This window comes from Centruroides vittatus, unplaced genomic scaffold, assembly GCF_030686945.1.
Source record: "Centruroides vittatus isolate TY-2023 unplaced genomic scaffold, ASM3068694v2 contig_882, whole genome shotgun sequence".
NCBI classification, from domain to species: Eukaryota; Metazoa; Arthropoda; class Arachnida; order Scorpiones; family Buthidae; genus Centruroides; species Centruroides vittatus.
Window position 1 is genome coordinate 3,379,911 of NW_027122574.1, and position 22,984 is coordinate 3,402,894.

At 30.6% G+C, this 22,984-nt stretch overlaps 5 protein-coding genes and 1 long non-coding RNA gene across 6 annotated transcripts; 5 read left to right on the forward strand and 1 right to left on the reverse strand.

Moving 5' to 3' along the window:
• The first annotated feature begins 1,719 nt into the window (after positions 1 to 1,719).
• On the forward strand, positions 1,720 to 2,289 carry LOC136983489 (kelch domain-containing protein 2-like). The gene has a single exon (XM_067280244.1). The coding sequence runs from the start codon at positions 1,720 to 1,722 to the stop codon at positions 2,287 to 2,289; it is 570 nt and encodes a 189-aa protein (XP_067136345.1).
• Positions 2,290 to 3,346: 1,057 nt separating this feature from the next.
• Positions 3,347 to 3,874, reverse strand: LOC136983463 (uncharacterized). The gene is made up of 4 exons (XR_010882050.1): positions 3,818 to 3,874; positions 3,676 to 3,741; positions 3,517 to 3,556; positions 3,347 to 3,403 (listed from the first exon to the last, which is right to left on the reverse strand). It is a non-coding gene; the product is annotated as an uncharacterized lncRNA (long non-coding RNA).
• Positions 3,875 to 10,690: 6,816 nt separating this feature from the next.
• Positions 10,691 to 12,088, forward strand: LOC136983491 (astacin-like metalloprotease toxin 5). Its single transcript, XM_067280249.1, has 6 exons — positions 10,691 to 10,807; positions 10,954 to 11,027; positions 11,122 to 11,197; positions 11,301 to 11,415; positions 11,496 to 11,671; positions 11,841 to 12,088. Exons 1-6 carry the CDS (start codon positions 10,753 to 10,755, stop codon positions 12,086 to 12,088), a joined length of 744 nt encoding a protein of 247 aa, XP_067136350.1. The 5' UTR covers positions 10,691 to 10,752.
• A 589-nt stretch (positions 12,089 to 12,677) lies between these two features.
• On the forward strand, positions 12,678 to 14,244 carry LOC136983459 (astacin-like metalloprotease toxin 5). Its single transcript, XM_067280209.1, has 6 exons — positions 12,678 to 12,759; positions 12,844 to 12,917; positions 13,029 to 13,104; positions 13,485 to 13,599; positions 13,678 to 13,853; positions 13,930 to 14,244. Exons 1-6 carry the CDS (start codon positions 12,693 to 12,695, stop codon positions 14,175 to 14,177), a joined length of 756 nt encoding a protein of 251 aa, XP_067136310.1. The 5' UTR covers positions 12,678 to 12,692; the 3' UTR covers positions 14,178 to 14,244.
• Positions 14,245 to 16,872: 2,628 nt separating this feature from the next.
• LOC136983460 (astacin-like metalloprotease toxin 5) lies at positions 16,873 to 18,594 on the forward strand. Its single transcript, XM_067280210.1, has 6 exons — positions 16,873 to 16,985; positions 17,056 to 17,123; positions 17,236 to 17,308; positions 17,467 to 17,587; positions 18,018 to 18,196; positions 18,274 to 18,594. The coding sequence occupies exons 1-6, from the start codon at positions 16,937 to 16,939 to the stop codon at positions 18,507 to 18,509; spliced, it is 726 nt and encodes a 241-aa protein (XP_067136311.1). The 5' UTR covers positions 16,873 to 16,936; the 3' UTR covers positions 18,510 to 18,594.
• A 2,126-nt stretch (positions 18,595 to 20,720) lies between these two features.
• On the forward strand, positions 20,721 to 21,929 carry LOC136983519 (astacin-like metalloprotease toxin 5). Its single transcript, XM_067280283.1, is given in 7 exon segments — positions 20,721 to 20,813; positions 20,893 to 20,966; positions 21,061 to 21,133; positions 21,205 to 21,325; positions 21,404 to 21,579; positions 21,682 to 21,782; positions 21,784 to 21,929. Coding segments are annotated over 7 exon segments (729 nt in total). The 5' UTR covers positions 20,721 to 20,755; the 3' UTR covers positions 21,910 to 21,929.
• The last annotated feature ends 1,055 nt before the right edge of the window (positions 21,930 to 22,984 follow it).

Consider the following 22,984-nt stretch of genomic DNA (forward strand, 5'->3'; position numbering starts at 1 on the left):
TATATAATCCGATACTTGAAGAATGTCGAATTTTTAAAGACAATGCAGATACGATGATATCAATTCGGCATTGATGGCGTGTCTCTGTTACGGTTCGTGGAAATATTTAGGAAAATAAAATATAATAAAGTTTTTGAAAAATAAAGAAAAACTTTATTTTAAATAACTTTATTCCATATTTAAGAATTATTCCTCATTTGTTAAAGATAAAAATATTTCAACGAAGATGATATTAAAGAAATGACACCACGTACTTCGAATTTAATTCATTTCAGATGGCCGTTCGAAGTCCGAATCAATTTTTGCCATTAAAAATAATAGAAAGCGAATTAATCTATTTCCAGACCCTAAACACTACCCATTTCGATGAACTTAAACATCAAATACGTTTAATTTAAGTTAAATAATAACACAGTTAAATTGCATAATAAAACATTTGATAAAAATTGCCAGGTAAGAAAAAGTTACAAAATTTAAAAAACTTTCTTATAAATAGACAACACATAAAAAGTGTCTTCTAACTTTGTCCCTTTGCATGCACGTAAGGAAATTAAATGTAAATGATAATGCGGGCGTATTTTTTACAGTTCTTCATTAATAAGAATTATGGAGAAATATGACGAAATTATAATTAAATATATCGAGTTAAATCTTATCTAAATATATAAAATTTCTTGTCCTGACTGACTGACTGATTCATCATCGCCCAGACAAACTGCTGAACCTAAAGAGTTGAAATTTGGTACACAGTTAGGGTACGTCATGAAAACTCACACTAAGAAGGGATTTTTCGAAATCTAAATTGCAGAAATTTAAGACAAAATGCACTGGAGTTATTAAGCTTTCAAAGAGGGTGTAGAAAATAGTTTCCCCACACATAACCGTACATATAGAAAAAAAACATGGAATTTTCTTTGCATTTCTTGACGTTTCAAGGAGCCTCGGGTCTAAAAATGTAAAAACCTTCGTGGGTCATTTTTTGACTGATGACTATACTTTCCCTCTATTATAGACTCCGTGCTGATAGATTGTCTGTTTCTCACTGGGACGGCCTAGGTTGATGGTATGTCGATTCAGAAAGGTTTCGTGATGATCTTCCTAACACGCAAGGAAAAATTAAACCAGCACAGATGATACTTATAGAAAAAATATAACGTTACAATAAGTGTTGTAGATCCACAGATACATTCTTCTAGATATGAAGAATATATCTGTACATCTACAGTGTAAACTATAAATAATGTGCAAAAACATACCTGTAAACCTTGCAGGTACAGAAACTGCTGTCGAGCAAGCCTAGGTCAATTGTTTTCAAATTATTACTGTTTTATATTAGATGCACACGAAATACAATAAAGTATGAAACCTTTATTCAATGACTACGTTTTACATTCATAAATATTTCTCTATGGAAAGTGATGGAATCGGGGACGTCAACTGCCGTCAGGAAAAACTGGTCATGTTGCAGTCTTTTATAAGAATTGTATGCTTGTTTGGGGAAGATATCAAATTTTGTTTCTCAGGAAGCTGCAAATGTGAATAACAACAGATATTTTCCAGGTTCAGAATTATGGATATATGATCCACTTACAGAAAAATGGTTATTAAAAATATGTCATGGAACCCCACCACCAGGTACCTCTGGTGCTACTGCTGTTATGAAACTCTGGAATGGACTTATATTGAACCCAAGGGATCTTCCCCAACCCATCTGATAAAATGGTTGCATGGGAATACAGAGATAAAATGTACTTTTTTGGTGAATTTGGTGTTTTGCCAACTTTTGGAATTAAGAAACAACCTGATTTTCAATTTGTGTTAGATCCAACAACTCCCTGGATGTATAGAAGAGGTTGGAACAATCTATTAGTCATGTTTGATACAGAAAAGGGTATTTGGAGTTGGCCAGAATATAATGGACCTGTGCCAGATGCTCGTGCAGCTCACGCAGCTTGCCGTGTTGGACATTTTGTTTATACTTTTGGTGGAAGACATCAACATTTTCGTCAAAATGATACTCATCGCTTGAATTTGGAAACTATGGCATGGAGTGGAAAATTGTCTACATTAGGCCCACAACCTCAAGGTAGATCATGGCATAGTTTGACAACAATTTCACAAGATGTGATTCTTCTGTATGGAGGTTTTAGTCAACATAATGAGCCTTTGAGTGATTGTTGGCAACTGAATCTAACTTGGTTACAAGTGGATTTATCTTTTACAAAGCCTCGATTGTGGCATACTGCATGTCTTACTTCATATGGAGAAATAATTATTTATAGTGGTTGAACAGAGAATATTCTTTATCAGACAATTGTAGCAGAACATGCAAGCAATCTTATTATTTTGAGATTTTCACCAAAGACTTTATTCAGGCTCAGCCTGGATAGAATAATTCAGTATAATGCCATTCTTCAACCCGTTTTGGTCCATGTTACCATATACTCTGCAAGCAATTCTCAATCTTCGAATGAGCAGCGGTCGTCACACAAGTCTCGGCGGTTCGTGATGCTAATGCGCACATTATATTGGTAAATTATTTTATTAAATACATTTGTGAAGATTTTTTTTTTAACATAATGATCCAAGATCAAATACAAAGTGAGATTTTTGAGATTCTTTTTAGCATGTAAGTTGTGCAAGTGCAATATTTATATTGTGACTGAAAGTATAGAATGCAAAAGGTTTTTATTTCTTGTTATTTTGTTAAATAAAATTTAGAGAGAATTTAATTTAGAATTTAAATTAAATAAAATAACTTTTAGAGGGTGATTTTCGTTTACAATCGTTTGATTCATTTGTTCGTCATGTTTAGTTTAATGGGATTCGCTGCCAATTTATATTTTTTCATTTATGAGCGATACATGAAAAAATATATTGGTCTCCACATTGAATACAAAGAACCAGCAAAAGCTCGATTTCGCAGGATGTATATACCGAGCGGCGAAATACTGAAGAAAGCGATAAACACGTTCATGTTAAACTATTGTGAGAATGAAGAAGCCAGAGAAAAACATGGTCCAAAATTTCCTAGTTGTACGGAGAAATTCAATATACTACCCGATCTCTGTTACAGTATCTAAATAAATTATCTTTGTTCAATTTTCTGCTTACAAATGTCATCGAAAAGCTACAAATATTGTCGCGTACTCATTTTCGAAAAGAGATTTTCGTCGAACAGTAAACTTTGTAGCAATCTAGTATTTTAGAATAAAATTTCAAGTTGTTCCGACGTCAAAAGCTGTGATTGTTGAGTCAGAAATTGTCAGAGGCTATTGGCGCGGAAAGGTTAAATTAAATACGGTTTTGGTATCGGTGCGAATGTCATTTTTAATAACACAATATTTTGCTGCTCCCAATATCTGTTGCATATCAGGTGGGTATTCACCATATTGAATGTTTTCTTTAAAATTAAAAAAATGTACATATATTAATTTTGAAATAATGATTTTAAATAATTATTATAAACGCTTAATTAATTTTTTTATTTTTAAAATTAAAACATTCGCAACTAACCAGTTCCAAATTGACTAGCCAATTGTTTTCTAGTCGGCATCTAAGACATAAATCAAAATATTAATTCGATTTTGAATTAGATCGGAAGAAAAATTATACAAATTCTTAATTAAAAAATAATAATTTAATCTCGAAGAACTGTCACATAAAATTGTTTACTTTTAAAATGCTCTTTATATCAGTTATGTCATCCAGAACTTCGCGCATCTCGTAATCTCCTTCCAGCTAAATCAAAAATATGAATATTTTTAATTATGGTCTTGTTAACGATTTAATAAATTAATTATTTTATCTTTTTTACCTTACTATTCAAATTTAATAATCGTTCGTCTACATCTTGCAATTTATTATTAATCTGTAAAACGTGTTTGCCAGTTTCTTCCAATGCCATCCGGAATCCTTCTTCGGTTACACAAGATTCCATTTTAGTAATAAGCTTGTTCTATAAAAAGTGAAGATAGTTATTTAATTATAAATGAATTTAATTAAATTCCATACAAATATATTAATTTTGAACAAGTGTTTGAAGTATCTTTCGTCAACTTACAGTCGTTTGACAGAGCTCTTCTAAGTTGAGCTGAACTTTCTTGGTTTTATTGTTCTAATTGGAAACAAGTTAAAATGAATTTAATAATAAATCTTTTAATCTCCTAATTATAATATTTAAAACTTTTTAAAAATATTCAAAGAATATTTTAAGTACATCTTTCGTTCTTCTTCTTTCTGTATCTCTTCTAAAATGTCCGAGATCTCTCGCTTGTTCATCAATTATATCAATGATCTGAAAGAGTTTATATTTGTGTTAATATGTAAATTTATTTACGGAAATTAATTTATAGAAAAATGATAAATTTACCTTCTCCAAACCACTTTCTAAAGCGGTTATTCTACTGTTTACTGTTGTCGATTCCCAAAATTTAGCCATATCCTGTTGGAAAGCAGCGGGTTCTTTGAAAGAAGTATCAGATATATCCCTACCACCGTCGATTAATTTAGTTTCTGCAGATTTCTCCGATTTAGATTCTTCAGAATCCATTGTAGACGGCTGAAACTCTTCACATTCTTTATCTTCTTTTTCTGCTGGTTTGATAGACTCTTCTCCAATTGAAAGATTACTTATGTTTTCTGATTCCGGTACTTCTCCTTCAATATTTTCTATTTCTTCTAATTCTCTATCAACCGATTCAGCAATGTCAGACGGCCGTCTCAGTGCAGCTGGCATATCGAGTTTTTGGGGTTTCGTATCTGCGATGTTTAGTTTTACGTGAAAGGATTGCAGCCCCATCTCATTAATTAATATATGAAGAATAGTTCTCAAGATTCCAAAGTTTACAACTCCTATCATAGGAGTCTTTAATGCTAACTCTACTAACTCGGGAAGAGAGTACGTTTCAATGGTCATTTTGCAAACTTAACAAATTTAACAAAGAATAAAAGAATTGATTATTGAAGATTAAGTATCGTTCGGTAGTTTTGATTATGAATAAAGCAGTAAAAATATTGAAAACTAACAAAACAAATCAAATATTCGCGTTATAATGTATGAAATTTAGTGATATTCGTCTATAAAGTTGATGTATTTAATATAGCGAAGTGTGTGGGGAAGCCATTTGGCACCGAAGCTCGAAAGACTCCTTGTGTCAAAAGTTGAGAAACTAGAAATGACAGGTCCGGCACACTGTTCACCCGAAAATTCTGCATATATAATGTACAGAAGATAAACGCAATATACATTTATTATAATGAAGAAAATGGTGACCATTTATGAAAAATATTGTTAGACAACTTTTCAAACCTAAACTTATATAGAAAAATGTCGAAAATAAAACAAAGTATTTATGAAATATATTGAAAATTTGAATCATCGGAGGAAAAACTCGATAATTTTATAATTGTTTTTATTAATAAATTATAAATATGATTAATTAGTTCTTGGAAACAAGCCGTCGCGAATCGAACCGTAATTTCCCACACGTTTAATGCCATCAATCGAAGTTCTGTTCCTGAGAAAACCATTTCAATTATTTTTTACTATACCAACGTAGGGAAAAAATGCGGCGCATAAATATAAAATTGTATATAATTATAGTAAATGGTCGTAAAACGGGGAGTTTACAGTAAGCGGTCGTAAAGCGAAGGTCTATATAAATTAATTATACAGACTATGGCTTTACGACCGTTATTAAAAAGCGAAACAAAATATATTTGTCACGATTTACCAAACAAAATTAAAAATAAAGTAATTACTTTCACTCTCGAAAGTGTAGTGTTTTTATAGTTTTAAATTATTTATGCTTTATGTTAGAGTTAAACCAATTTCAATCGATTCTTCGCTAGTTGTTGGTACTGAAGAGAAGACAGTCATTTTCTTTATGGACAGATCAAATCTTTAATTTTTTTTATAAATTACAATTCATACTTTTCTAGATTTTATAGAAATTTAATTAAAAACGCATTCATTTTTATGGCCCGAAGGCAAAATTCCTTATACGTATGATCCAGATGCGGGTATGTATGAGAAAATATTTTAGTTATTTAATTATCTCAATTGATTATAATTAAATTTAGTATTAAAAATTTGATTGTAAATATTTTTTTAAATATATAATTTAAATATTTATATTATTTGCTATGTTTTAAGCTTACATTTATGGTGCAGTCGATGTTAATTAGTGGATCTGTAGAGGAATTATTAAATTAATTAATTTAACATTTAATGAGATTTTTAAAAATAATAACAATAAATCACTTATAATTATTTAAGATTTAGATAATTGCAAAAATATTATTGAAGAAGCCATGAAAACTCTATCTTATAAGACTAAACGTATTACTTTCCTACCATGGGAGGATGAGAATGATTACATTATGGTAACACCGGCACGTGGTAGGTCACATAATTGAATTAATGATAAATAATTAATACAAGTAGTTTAACTAATTACATTTGAAAGATTATTTTATTTTATTTTTTTACATAATTAAAACGTTAATTATAATTAAATGTGAAATTTTATAAATTGTTATATTTATGTTTATAGTTATGAATATAGAACTTGTATTATTTATAATTTTAGAATAAAATTAAAACCGTAATTATAATTAATTTAAAATTTAATTTTGTTGAAGATGTTCCTCGTATATCGGACGTGTTGGCGGTAAACAAATATTGTCATTAGATACAGATAACTGCGATTTAAGTAAATGTCTTCAAGAATTATGCCACGCCATTGGATTAATCCACGAGCATCAAAGAAAATTAAGAAACGATAACGTTATAATATTCTGGGATAATATTCTAAATGGTAAGATTAAGACTACTTTTACTTAAATAATATACCGAAGTCAATTGACCATTGTAAAGACATACAGGTACAATACAGTTTACTCGAGGAATTAATGAGGTTAACTAAGTTTTAACTAAGTTTGAGCTCAGTTATTTATTGCCACATTGTAAGCCTGTCGCTGCGGAGGATCGAATCTTCATCTCATATTTAATCGTGGTTATTATGGACTGTAGCATTGTTCTTCATGTTGGCCTATCTGTTTCTAATGGACGAAACTGTGATAAAATATAACCTCATTACGCCGCTTCCTCGATTTAGTCAATCAATTATTATTGATAATATAATGTTTAAATTGATCAGCATTACAATATTTTAAATTAATATTACATTTATTTTCATCTATTGTAAAACAGTGGTTCGTACATTGCGCAGGATGGGCGGAAAGTAACTAGGCATTAAGAAATCGCTGTAATTTCTGTATTTCTAATTCAAAGACGATAAAAATTATTTTAAACGTACCTTGTTAAATAAAAATATAAATGCGTACCTTAAAATTTAATATAGACACTCGCGCCACTCGCCAACAACACGTTTTTCTCAGATCGTAAGGTGGATGGACGGTTCTTGATTGTTTCGGCATAGATTGTGGTATGACGTCGCTTCACCGTGCTTTAGCATCTCTGCACGGCAACCGTTGATTTTCACACCTCATAGTGTGCAGCAATCTGCACTCGCTTCTGAACAGACGAGCGGCCGGTCATCTTTTTTTGACACTACGCGTTTGGCTTCTCTCGGTCACTGACCAAACCAAAAATTTAACAGGATACAGACAGAGGAAAAGGTTAGAAACTAATGATCTTAAGATATCTTTAGAATATATAAATCATATCTATATTCTTTCTGATCCTATCTTTCAATTCCAAAAATCCCTTCCAAATTTGAGTTAAATTCATTGTAGCCATCAATTTTTATTTTTATAAATCTAAAAACGATTCAAAATTATAAAAATCTAAATTTAGATGAATTTATTCTCAAAATTCTCGAGACAAACTTCAAGGTTAGAGTCAGGAAATTACTTTAATTCCTCGAATATTCTCTGTAAAAGTTTATTTACAAAAATTATGTAATTGGTTTTATGGCGTATTTATTATTATATATATTTTTAACGGGTGAAGAGAAGCAATTTATCGTAAGATCGGAATACGACGGGCATAACGACGAATTTGATTTCAATTCAATTACGTTGTACGAAGAACGATTCTTCTCGAAAGATTCGAGATTTCCGACAATAAAAGCGAAAAATGGAAGAAAATTGCTAACAAAAAAGTTTACACTTAGTTACTCAGATATTTGTTAAATTAGAAAAATGTATCTTGGTTCCGACTTTAATTACGATGTGAAAAATGTTTAAATAAACTCAACAAACAATCGGATTTTACTCATTAATTATAATGTAAAGGAGGATTTTGAATCAGAAATTCTTCTTATACGCGGGGAAAAAATGGAAGTCCACAGTCCAGAAAATCATAAAATGTTTTCGAGAAAGGGAAAACCTCGGCGAAGTAAAACTTTAGGGAGAAAACTACTACTCAATTCCACACAACTACGGTACTTTCGACGCCATATTTTCTAATAAAGACAAGTTTTCATAGAAGATTTGGCAAAGTGGGGCAACGGCTCTAATATCCCGTGCACAGTGTGGAGATATATGCAAATCAGGCTGTAGAAATTAAAAGGAAACATCTCATGAATGAATCATGCAAGTGCAGACGTTTAACTTGGACCAGAACTCATCTGCAGTGGACAATCGCTTATTGGAAAAAATAATGTGATCGGATGAATCGATATTTCTTGTAAACCATGGGAATATAGGCAAGAAATTTATTCGTATTAAAGAAGCTAATAATCCAGCATGTTATTCAATGGTTTGGGGATGCACGAGCGTAGAGGAAGTGGAGACACATTTCTACGATGGTGCTGTGAAGCCTATATTCTAATCCTTTAGCAACACCTATGAGAATCAAAACGTAAACTTTTCCAGAGACGAGTCTACATTTTTCAGCGTAACAACACCCGTTTGAATATGCTAGTAAAACCAAAGTCAATCTTAACACTTTAACGAAATTCAAAGAAACGTTTCGCAAGGTTGTGTAGATTATAAATTACATATTCTTAATAGCAAAACATTTTCCAGAAATCTGCGCCTCTGATACATCTGTATGATCTTTATAATCAATTACTTTTCGTTACAAAAATAAACATCTGTGCATTGTATGAATTATTTTAAGGTTTTATTGGTGAACGAAATTCATTGCAAGCGTGTTGTAAAATATATTATTATGTAATTAGTTAGACTATTTATAGTTGATTAAAAAGTTAATTTTAATTAATTCGGTTAAGAGGATTACAAGATCTGTATTTTGTTTTGATAATAGAACAAATAATTATACACTAATATATTAATATAAACACTGGAGAGAAACTCACAAACAAGCTCTATACTCGGGGAACAAAAGGGTAGTTTTACTCAGGGCTCACGTATAAGAAGTCCTCAAAACATTTACAAATTACTCATCTATTGCATTTCTTGTGTATTAACAGCAACAAAAATCTCTACATTTGCTAAGTTGTATTACTAAAAAGATACAAATTTTATCCTTATTTTGTTTGTTTAATCTATTCGTTTGTACTATATTTATACACTTGAGTAGATTTTTAGTACATAAGTCTTAGAGACGAAAACTGTAGAGTGAGATAATGCGATAACTGCTTCTTTCTTCGATAAAATTTGCGAATAGCAAAAATTTATAAATAATTTCCCATTCATTTTGGCTCTAATTGAATAACTTTTTGACAGTAATATGCAATAAAACACGAAAGTTCATTTGCTAAGAAGTTTTAAAAGAGAAATTTCAAACGTTCGTGTCGATAGTTAATTTATTCAAATTAGCATATTTTCAAGCCGTTTTCTGTATTGTATGAATTAAATCGTGGCAACTTTTAATAACAAATACAGTATAGTGCTACCTGGTAAAGCAACAATACTCGTTAATCTTCTCATTAAGACTAAATAGAGAATCCTGAAGTGTTTGAATTGTTAAATGCTCAATTTTGCATTTCAAATCACTAAATTACGTGACTTTCTTAAAGTACTATATAGAAGCCTAATTGGGCTGCAATTGAAAAAATTGTAGAGCTATAAATTCCCACTGTCGTCCGTCTGTCTGTCATTCTTTATTCTCGAGAACAGTGTCATATGTATATAAATTGAGACCAGGCTTGGGAAGTGTAAGGATAGGAGGCCGCAAGTAACTATATATGAACGTCCGATGCAAACCGAAAGTCACGTTATTTCAATTCAAAAATTTCCCCTGAAAGCAGTTATATGACCGGCACGACTTTATTGCTAAAGGAAAAGTATGATGTACAGGGGCAAGTTCCTACTAATAGTACTGAAATCCTATTTCAGCTACTTAATAGTGCTGTTTTGCCAAACTTATCACAGAAAAGAATTCTAATGATAGCTTTAAATCTTAATCGGTTTTTAAGGCTTAATTATGAAAGCTAATAACGAGAAATAGCCTTATATTTTACTAAATTTACTCGGCTTAATCGTTACGGATCTTGATAGAAAAAAGCCTTAAAGCCTGTATAACTTAGTTAAGACTATTGATAGGATAAGTTTGATTGGCTTCATAATTAAGGATATAGACCTATGTAATTTGTGTTAGCCTTAATCATATAACAAGAAATTATCCATTAATTTAAAATGATAAATATGTAAATATAGATATATCACGCATTAAAATATCTTATCCTAGAAGTGATTAATATTTAAAATTTATCACTAACTGCAGCTGCTTTATTCTCTATAAAACAAGAAAATTTGCTGACATTTCTATACTGCAATTGTCTAAAATAGAAATTTTAAAATTAAATTAGTTCTACAATGAAGATATTAATTGTATTTAACATCGTAATATTAATCGCAGCGTCGATTGCTGGTAACTATAAACCTACTTGAGTTACTTGAGCATTCAAAAACATTAGTTTTTTTCCTTAAATTTGTTGTTTTATAACGTTTAAAACAGATTAAATTTAAGATAAATCGTTAAAATTTGTATATAAATGTTGTAATTATCTATTTTAGAATATTTTGGTGACCTTCCTATGCAAAACCCCGATTTGTTCGAAGGAGACATCGTAGGAATTGAAGATACCGAGGTAATATTTAATTAAAGCATTAAATAATTACTGTATTCTATCAAATTGATTAATTTTAATTCATCAATTTAATTATTTTCTAAACTTTGTTAAGGTTCGCAATGCAATATCTGACGAAAAACGACGATGGCCTAATGGTGTAATATATTACTCCATAGATAATGCACTCGGTATGTAATTATACCACATTATAATTTATAACTTATTAAAATTTTATTAAGATAAAATCTTTCAATGATAATTAAATAATAAATGGTAATAATTATCATCCAGAAGCCCACGAAACCGAGTTAGAAAAAGTAATGAAGGGATACGAGAAACATACTTGTTTACAGTTTAAAAAACGTAATAACGAGGAAGATTACGTAAGGATATTTAAAGGAGAAGGGTAAAAATACTATACAGTATCCTAATTTAATATTTATAATTAAAATTAGATAATTATTTGTTTTTGAAATTTTTATTAAGATGCTACTCTAACGTTGGTAGAACTGGTAGAGCGCAACCCTTATCATTAGGATACGGATGCTATTTTCCAGGAACAATGGCTCACGAATTGGGTCACGCCATAGGATTTTATCACGAACATAACAGATCCGATAGAGACGATTATCTCAATATATTCTGGATAAATATTATGCAAAGTAATTAATGTTTCTATATACAGAGTGGTCCAAAGTCTGTTAACCAAAATATATTATTTTAAGAACTAATTTGGACCAGCCTTGTCTTCTTAAAAATAGATTCATTAACTGACTTTTATGTCATATTACTTTAATAAATATTAACCAATTTCTGTTGGAATTTTTCTAGATATGAAACCTCAATTTAAGAAACTGTTTCCAACTGAAAATGTATTGTACGACGAATTTAATTATCGGTCTGTAATGTTATACGGTGAAACTGCATTCAGTAAAAATCCGATAAAATTCAAGACGATGGTGGCCAAAAAAGAAGGCGTGACTCTTCGTGACGTGCACGATAAACAAGGTCCGGACGAAAGTGATTATTACAGAATAAATAAGATGTATAACTGTAAAGAATTTTTAAAGGCTGAATAAATATTTTGTGATATTCAGGAAACCAAATTTAAATTTATATCACGAAAAAAATCATCAATATCTTCAAAATTCCACAAGATCTTTCTCGATAATTCGGTAGTATCACGCCACTTGATCCAATTAAGGAGGTAGCAAAATACATTGTGCTCTTCTGAATTGTGGCTTATGAATCACTTCATACTACCAGATTTTATAACCAACTCGACAGATAAATAAATACTCATGTATGACTATATTCTGGAAACGTGCAGGCCATTATTCTGGCAATATTTAAATAATAATGAACGATGTGACATCAATCCACAGTGGAATATTCCAGCAAAGGGGTCCATATAACGTCCAAATGGTTTACAAGATGTATTAACGCGTTACAGATTGTTATCGTGAGCCAGTATATTTAAATGAATTGGCTTTTAAGTTTTCAAATTCGTTTCGAAATTCATTATTGACACTTCATTTTTTATATTTAATTAAAACGAATTTAAACAAGAACGTTAAATTCTTCTATCCAATTGCGAACTTTTATCAGAATTTGCAGCTGTTTCGTTCCTACAAACAGATATAAATACTCGTAACTTTAATTAGATAACTGTCAAAGTACAAAATGTTTTCTAATACGATGATCGCAATTCTTATAAATTGCATATTTACAATTCAAATTCTCAAAGCTGGTGAGTCTATTAATCATTCATTATTCAATTATGAATTATTCGTATTTACAAAAATATAATAAAAAATATAAAAATACAATTTAGAGTTTTATGGCGATCTTCCTATGCAGAATCCCGACTTGTTCGAAGGAGACATTTTAGGAATTGAAGATCCTAATGTAATTCGTACGATTTATCGGATTTTAAATTGGATCACCATAAGTTCGATATTTATGATAAAGAATTTATAAAATAATAATAATATACATTATTAACGTATTTTATTGAAGGATCGTGGTGCTTTATCCGACGAAAGACTGAGATGGCCAAATGGGATTATATATTACACTATTGATCACGCACTCAGTACGTATGGCACAGTACTAAATATGTCATTATAGAAATGAAAAAGCATTATATTTTAAAACTGCAATAATACAGGATAACTCAAAAGTCAGCCAGACAGACAAAAATTGATTTAATCTAGGTCTTTTAAAGGGTAACTGGGCGTTGCAGACGTGGAGAAAACCCGGAAAACACGTGGCCAGCCCTTCCTGGCCAGGCGAGAAAACACAACCGAACTCCCGGGGTTCTGGGAACGGAAGCATTTGGCTACTGGTGAGCCTCGGATGCCACAGGATCATATAGTTTTAACCCGTTCTTAAAATATATATAATTCGGTTAAGCTTTTGGGTCATCCTGTAAATAATTTTATTACTTGTAGACACGAATTTTGTAAATTTTAGGATTTCATGTCTCGCGCATCGAGTTAGTAATGAAAGAATACGAAAAGAACACGTGTTTAAGATTTGTAAAACGTACGGACGAAGAAGATTATATAAAATTTTTCGTAGGAGAAGGGCAAGTAAACTTAACGAGCCTTTAATTTTTAAATTTTTTACGAGATTTTGTGTTGATTAAATTCAAATTTTTATGAAGATGCTACTCTCACGTGGGTAAGACCGGAGGTGCTCAACCCTTATCTTTAGGGAATTTTTGCACCTTCCACGGAACAGTAACTCACGAAATAGGTCACGCCATTGGTTTTCTACACGAGCAAAATCGATCGGACAGAGATGATTATATTAATATATATTGGGAAAACATCCAAGAAGGTAAACATCAATAATTATATTTAGAAATCTCATTTATTGCGTCTCGATTTAAATGACTGTTTATTCAATTTTTAAGGAATGGAAGATCAATTTACTAAATTTTTGCCAACACAAAATTTATTAATCAATGAATTCGATTACAATTCCATCATGTTGTATGGGGAGAAAACATTCAGCAAAGACAGAAAGAAATTGAAAACCATGACTGCCAAAAAAGAAGGTATAATACTTCGAGAAGTAGTCGACAAAATGAGGCCGTCTGCCAGTGACTATTATAGAATAAATAAGTTGTATAATTGCAAAGAATTCTTGAAAGACGAGTAAACACATTCTTTAATCTTTATATTAACGCTACTTAATTATGAAAAACAATAAAAATTTCCCAAGTTTGCTTTGTTGTTCTTATATTTTTTACTATTTCTATTTAAAATTTAAATCAAATTAAGAAATTTTACATTAATACACACCATTCTTATATAATAAAATGTATATGTTGATTTTTTCACGAGTTCTCAACGCTAGCGTGTCAAATTATCATCGACAATTCCCAATTATCGAATTTTTAGAAGGTGCCAGATTAACGAACATTTGACTATAAATACTATGTAATTTTGGATTTTGAAGCATGCAACGCTCTACGGGGCCCGGAATCGAATCTGAATACTCGAAAAATCCCAGGTAATTTTTGGGGATGGTCTATCTCGGGTATGTCGGGCCCGGTTCCTCACTACTCGGCGCCGACCCCTACTATCAGCCTGGGCTTTAGTTATCCTACTATCACGATGGGTTTGGAAGAAAAGGCCCTTTTAGTCCTCACAGGGCGGAGAGTTAAAAATCCTAACGTTTTAAAAAAATTTAAGTAAGTTGTCTTTAGAACTAAACGTGTAAATCATTAAAGTGCACCAATAAAAACTTTATTTACGAGCAGGACCGTACTTAAGAACACGAGGCGCCAGTTTGGGGCCCAGCAGATATAGGAATCACAATAAAATTAATTTTAAAAAAGGTCACAGTTTACTATTTGATATTTATTTAGTAATAATAATTAGGCCGTGTAAAGTTTACTCTGGCTGCATACGAGAGAAATCGAAGTCTTGTTGTTCTTTAGTATTGTTAAAGGGGACCTCCAAGAGCTTAGCGCTTCAGTTCCCGACCAATGGCAGTTCAGTTCTGTTTACCAGTATTTGCTAATAACTTTGTCTATTTAATGATAAAATTGGTTGTCTTACGAGTCAGGTACAGTAAATTACTATCTTTCCATTCATGGTTTATCTGGTCACGCAATATGTAAGGTGATTCAAATTTAAAATTTGTTGTTGATTTTTGTTTTGTAATTATTACACTTAAAACTCATTTCGAAAGAATTACTAAAACATTTTCTTAAAGAAATTATATATAATTGATTTTATTCTTCACATATTTTCTCTTCCATACATTTAATAGACAGACTACATTAATACAATTAATACATTATTTATAACGATGGCATCCATTTTAGTGACGTTATTTCTGCGCCATTCGACTCGTCACTGCACGATCTACGTTTTCGTCATTTATATTATTTTCTCTAAATCATAGAATTCGTGTGTCAAAGCCTCAAACTGTGTAATTGAAGAAATCCCAGACGAAAAGATTCGACTAAATTTTCTATTTTGAAATTATTCAGATGTGTAGACCTACGTTAAACATTACACTGCATCCGATACTACCAATGAATTAAATAAGACACATAAACATCCATACTTACAGATAAAATCCCCAAATATTTTTGTGTTTCTCGACATTTCAAGGTGCTCTGAGTCTAAAAATGCAATAATTTTGGAGGGCTATTTTTTGACCGATTACTTCTTTCCCTCTGTTATATATATACAGTAAGACCCCGCTTAACGCTGTTTCGTTTAGCGCTCTGTCATCTAGAAACGCATCCCCCGCGTTAAGCGGGGTCTTATTGTATATATATATAACAAAGGTATAAAGGTATAGTAAATATATATATATAGGCCTATATATTGATATATTTTCTGGCTGTAAAAGTAAAATTGACATTTGTTAATTGAAATTTCTATATTTGTTGAATGTAACTTCAGAAACAATTTTCGATAGCGACATTTTAAATACTGTATATTCGATTATTGGAAATTAAAATATATCCAATCTATTCTAACTTGCAAACAGTCTTGCATTATAATAACGATTAAAATTGCATACTTTATCAATGATTATTCATATTTATTTATCTAATAAATCAGTAATTATTATAACACATTGGAAAATATAAGTATCGATATCAATTAAATAAAATTTAATTCATTTTTAAATTAGAATTACATAAATTTATTCGGGTATAAAACAATAAAGAATATTATTAAAAAATGAGTGTGTTATTATAAAAAGGTGTTTTTAACGTGTCAGTTATATTTCATTACATCGTTTTTTAAAGATAAAAATTTGCACATTCAAATTAATTTATTGTTTTTCAGTTAAACAGCAGATTAATTATTCCTTTTTATAAGAATTAAATAAGAGAATATCAGCATCACATTCATTCTTGTCAATGTGGGACAATGTAAATAATATTTTGCTTACTTTTATACGTAATAATTAAAGTCTGATATACGTGAATTGTTCAAACAGCAAATCCCTTAATTTGATCTTTATCAAAGTAATAACAATTAATTAAATAATTTACTAATTACTCTCATTTTCCCCTTTTCTTTTGTGCCCACGTTTCAATTTATAATTCATTTAACATTTTAAAATACAAATTCAGTAAATATAGATTAATGATTTATTTTTCACCTTTAGATTTATCATTCTGTGTTATATAACAAGGCAATCGTGGACACAATGACGATAGTAAGAGCCATTATGTCATATCAATTTACACGTTAGCCGTTTTGTTTATTGGAGAATGGAGGTTAAATTTGCTGATAAATGTACAAGATAGAGAATATATTATATACGATTAAAGGAATTAGTACAGAACCCACTCCGTCATTTATCAATGAGCAGCTGTCGACTTTCGACGAGATAATAATATCAGAATATTAGAAAGTTCATTTCAAAATTGTTTTTAGTAAATTATGTTCTTTTTACTTTTAGTTTTCTTTCTTCCGTGTGTTTTATCATCACGTAAGATGCTTTTTATGTATTAAAATCGTCTAAAAATACGCTACTTATCAAGGAATTTCAATATCTTTAGCGTTATCACACGACGTAGAATGTGATTTAGATGCTTATTACGAAAATAACCCCATTCTGCTTACGAAGGTATGTCTAAATTTTTGTATAAATGTTTCTGGAATGCGTGGATTAACTTTTAAGATTACTTTAAATAAGTTATAATGTTTAAAATTTAATTCTGTGAAATAATTTATAACAGCGTAACGCCGTTACTGGCCGGCAACAGCTATGGCCCGAAGGAATAATTCCTTACGTTATTGATGAATCACTAGGTAAAATACAGTTAAAGTTTATTATTTAATTATATAATGATATAGTTTTAAAATATAAAGTAGAAATTAATAAGTTAAATCTAAACACTTGCGTGGAAATTCGCCTTATGTAATTAATTAACTAATTAATTAACCGAATTTTATATCAATGAATGCAGATTTTCTCAGGGATAGAATAGAATCTGTGATGAAGGAGTTCGAAAAAGTAACGTGTGTCCGTTTCCAGCAAAATACCGATCCGGATAAATTGAATTATATAAAAATATATTTAGGAAATGGGTAATTTCAATTTACTTACAATTCATTTCTTAATCAAAGTAATAATTTACTTAAAAGATTAATAAAATCTTTGTAAAAATTTTGACTTTTAAATACAAAAATGTTTTTCTCGAGTCTTAATGTAGCAAATGCTTTAACGGTCTTGGCTCCATTGCATGGAAAATACTTATAGCTTGTAGCGAGTACTTGCAACTCGTTACAGATTATAAGTAACTTTACTCAATCAAAATTCGTCACAACCGACTCGTAACTCGTTACAAAATCTTTTGTTTAACACATTTTGCTTGTAATTTGTAAATTATAAATCTTATAACAACTACAAGCAGTATACAACAGGGCCCGAAAGTACCTTTGTTACTCATCCGTCATTAACTGTGAAACTCTGTCGGCCATTAATTCTATTTTAATAACTTTATAATTGTTTTATTAGATGTCAATCCATGGTAGGACGTTTTCCTTTATCTCACCAATTAATTTCTTTGGGACTGGGCTGTCACAAAATTGGCACAATCACTCACGAACTGGGTCACGCGTTGGGACTACATCACGAGCACAGCCGTCCCGATCGAGACGATTATTTAGAAATATTATGGGACAACATCAAAGAAAGTAAAATGTTTAAGAAAATTTTACCTTTTCAGAGCATAATTTATGAAATTTTATGGATTTTATTTCTCTTCTCGCAGATCGAAAAAGTCAATTTAAGAAACTCTTACCAAGCGAATGTCTTTTGATTAACGAATTCGACTACAATTCAATTATGATGTACGGAGATACAACTTTCTCGAAAGATGGATTTTCTATAACAATGGTAGCGAAGAAGAAAGGAATTTCTAAATTATTGCACGTCGCCGATAAGACTGGATTAAGTAAATCTGATATAGAAAGGATTAATACTCTATATAATTGTACAAATATATAAATCTTATTGTGTATTATTTAAAAAAAGTGTACTTAAATAAATTACAATTATTGAAATTACGTGCGATAAGTAAATCTGTAGTAAAATATAAGACACGAATTTAAAATAAAACAACTATATAAATACGTGCGACAGATCGCGTAACTGCCCTTCAGTGCATTTTTACTTCCGAGTCCATTCAATCAATGTAATAACAAAGAAGTCGTTCACGTATATAAGAAAATACTAAACATCCGGTTATAGGTTAACATCACAGTCCTATCTATTTATAATGACGAAAACAAAAAATATACAGTGTAACTGATTGGCGGAGAACCGTCATTAAATAAGCCATCCAATTTCCCAAAACTCGGTATTATCAATTAAGAATACGTTTCTAAAAATAACAATTTTAACCACGTAATCAGAGTCGCAACTAGTCTTTTATGCGCCCGGTGCGAGCTTCTGTAACTACGCCCCAAAACTACGATATAAAACTTGGTTCGGGTCATTTCTACGCCCTGTGCCTGGGCACCGCTGGCACCCCCTAGTTACGGCGCTGCACGTAATAGCCTACCGTACTAAAATGAGCATTTCTTACAATCGTTATTTTATTTATTTTATTTTATTTTCAAAAAGCTACTGTGGCCAGGTAGGCCTTTTACAAGCATCTTAGAACAAGACCAACAATTAAAACAAAGATAGTTAAAACAATAAACAGGACGCGAGCTGAGAAGAAAAAGAGAAAATTTACATTTTCTTTCAAATCCATTTAGATTAATTGATAACGATATTCACTGTAACTTAAAGTTTTTTTTCCTTTTTATACAATTTTTTTGAAGATTTCGTAACTTGATATGTTTCGTTAATTAATACACAGACCATTCAATAGGACATTATTTGGAAGATCGGTGCAGATTTCCCCACCTCTAGTTTAACGATTAGTTTATATCCAGAGATCTTGCGAGTATCTCGTGTTGATTTTCGACATTCTCCTATGTTATTTTCGAGAAAACTGTTTTCCTCGTCGCCTTTTATGTATTTGTAACTCTTCGACAGAACTTGTTTGGTGTAAATTTCACTTATCCTATCAATATTGTCGGTATGGTAAAATTTAGATTATGAATTGAACGCGTGTAGCGATTTTGTGCCATCTGAAGTTCATTGACGGCGTATAAAGATGCGGTTCCCCAGACTATAATACCATATCTTATTTTGGATTCTACGCATATATGGTACAACCGTTTCAAATGTAATGTACTTAAAAAGGTTTGAATTTTCTCGTTTATCCCAGTATACTTTGCCAAAGATAGAGAAACACCGTCTATCTGTCTGTTCCGGCGCAGATTATCGTCAAAAGTTATTCCTAAAAACTTAATAGCGTTTACTTTTTCTATGTTCTTATCAGTTATTTCGATTTTTATTGTTTCTATTGGCAAAACAGAGAAATTTTGTTTTGTTTTTATTAATTACCAACCTGTTATTTTCCATATAATTGTTTAATGTTTTTTAAATGTTGTTTAAATTCTCTCGAAGAGTTATGACATTCGTATGAGAATAAGTTATCAGTATATCATCAGCATACCTAAGTATATTATCTTTTGATATATGATTGAACAGATCATTGATGTATATATTGAAACGAAACGTACAAGAAATTTTAAAATAAATGTAATAAAATGAATAAACTGTATAAATTTTAACGAAATATACGGACGTCCAGTAAAGCTCGACCCCTCTCCTTGTCCCCTTGTCCGACTTATTGTGACCGCCTCTCTCCCTTCCAGTGTAGTTGTCATTCATAAACAGTACCTAACGTCAAAATGTAGCCGAAGCTTTCGACCGTCTTTATTTTCTCTTAAACCCTACGTTTATCATAAAAAATATCATATATACTCGTATAAAAATATTAAAACTGTATATTAATTTGAAAACGTAGTCTGTCCAAAATTTTAAATAAAATTTATTTTTACAACAATATCTTAATATTAAAATAAAATAAATTATAAAAATAATTGTATAATACACTTTTATGCATTTTTCACACGAAATTCATATTTATTTTTAAATTGTAGCAGTGCTCTATCAAATCATTTAGGATAATTCTATCGAGATCTGATATGGATGAAAGGAGATGAGAAAATTACAGCTGAAAACATATTTTATCATTAATTCCCTAGAAAATAAATATAAAAAATAACCAACATATTCGTTAGTAATTTATCGTCATCCGAGTTGGCGTTGGAACAGCCATAGCTCTAACAATCATGCAGTTACATATTATAATATATTCTTTAACGATTTTAATAGTTAATGCGTATTTTGGTAAGTGATATTTTGATTTCTTAAACGGTTGAAAAATATATTTTAATGCTAATCGTTAATAAAATATTTATAATTTAAGATTTAGGGGATATTCCAATGCAAAACCCTGATTTGTTTCAAGGTGATATTCTACTTTTTGATGACGACGACGAAGTAAGAACGATGTTATACCGACTTTCAAATGTTTTATCTTGATATAAAATCTATTGTTTTATAATAAAAATATTTTTAAACGCTTCAAATGCAGAGAAATGCCGTTGTGGGCGAGAACAGAGTATGGCCTAATGGAATCATTCCGTATACAATTGATGCTGCTTTGGGTAATGTTGCAATCATTATTCATAATTATATTATAAACATTTCATATCAAGTTATTTATATTGATGTGTAGAAAGTGCAAGGGGTAAAATTGAAGAGGTGATGAAAGATTACGAGAAGCTTACCAGTGGTTGTATAAAGTTTAGACCTAAGGAAGATCAAAATGCGTACGTCAGGATATTTAAAGGAGTAGGGTGAGGATTTGTTTAAAAATCTAAAACTGTTACGTGTAATATTATATATAAATTAATAATTGTACGTATTTTATGTAGGTGTTATTCTCACGTCGGTAAAACATTAGGATCACAACCTCTGTCTTTAGGACCGGGTTGTCTTTCGTACGGGCACATAGCTCACGAATTGGGACATTCTATAGGGTTTCAACACGAACACAGTCGATCGGATAGAGATGATTATATAACAATATTCTGGGAACATATTCAGAAAGGTAAAGTACACGATATTAGCAGTAAATATTGTCTTTCGCATCCAATAATCTTCTTATTCTGGGAATGTAACGTCACACTTTATTATTATTATTATTTTGTAGGTATGGAAGATCAATTCAAGAAACTTAGCCCTTCCAAGAATCTTATATTTAACGAATTCGATTACGATTCCATCATGTTGTACGGTGAATACATATTTTCGATCGATCCACTTCGATAAGAAGACGATGGTTGCCAAGAAGGAAGGAGTTCGATTGAAAGACGTTAAAGAGAAAACAATTAGCAAAAGCGACGTTTATCGAATTAGAAAATTGTATAAATGTGAATAGTAACGCTCATTTTATTAATAAAAATTAAAAATGTAGAAATGCATTTAAAATGTAAGAGAAAAAATTTATCAAGAATTACGATTTTTAATGGTTGTTGGTTGTTTTTTCTAGGGTTTTAATCGCAAATAAGTTAAATTAATCTCACCAAACGAATTGTCATTACCTAATATTGAAAAACCAGTCTGTTAAAAATAAAAATTAACTAAAGTAATCTCTTTCAAGAAATTATTCAAAAATTACAGAAAGTAATGAAAATTTTAAGACAAAAAGAAACATTTTATTCATTTCAAAGTTAACAGAGAAATATACTCGACGTCACCGTGACGTCGAACACGTGGACACATTCTTTCAAGTTAACTGCACGGTTTCTCTTACAAAAAAACTGTCAAGTGAAAGTGTAAACATTAACAATGTATTGCAATCTATCAATATGGGTCCACGTGTATTCGATATCTTTATAGGATTATTTGTTTCATTATTACTAGTTACATAATAGTATTCATTACTTTAGATAGTAATAATACGGTAAGGTTCGAAAAATTGAATTTAAAGTATTCAGAAGTAATTATAAATATTTTTACAGTGTTAGTTAGGACGAATGAAACTCGGCAAATGATGTTAGTCACGTGTGGAGTTTCATTTTTTCTAACTCTTGGTGCAAATCTGAAGCAGCCACCTCCACGTGGTAAGTTCTGGGTTGACATTAGTCGGGAAATAACGAAAGACAAGCGAAGTTCCGTGTTTCCGTTAAATTAAATATTATAAGGAATGAAAATATGACAATACAAAAGAAATTTTATGTATTTAACAAAATATTTTGTAACTGAATGACGGAATCGACACTGAATCCAGATCTAAATAATTTTAATTCAAATTACATCTTTTAACAGCTGAGAATGAAACACGCATCCAGGTTACACAGAACGTAGTTTGTTCATTGTATGTTTTCTACGACAAATTCTCTCATCGTTAGAGATATTTGAAATTAAGACGGAAAATTGCGATTGTAAGAAATCTATCACAAACTGAAAATATGTATCAAAATTATATATTTTATATCAAACTGCAATAGCTG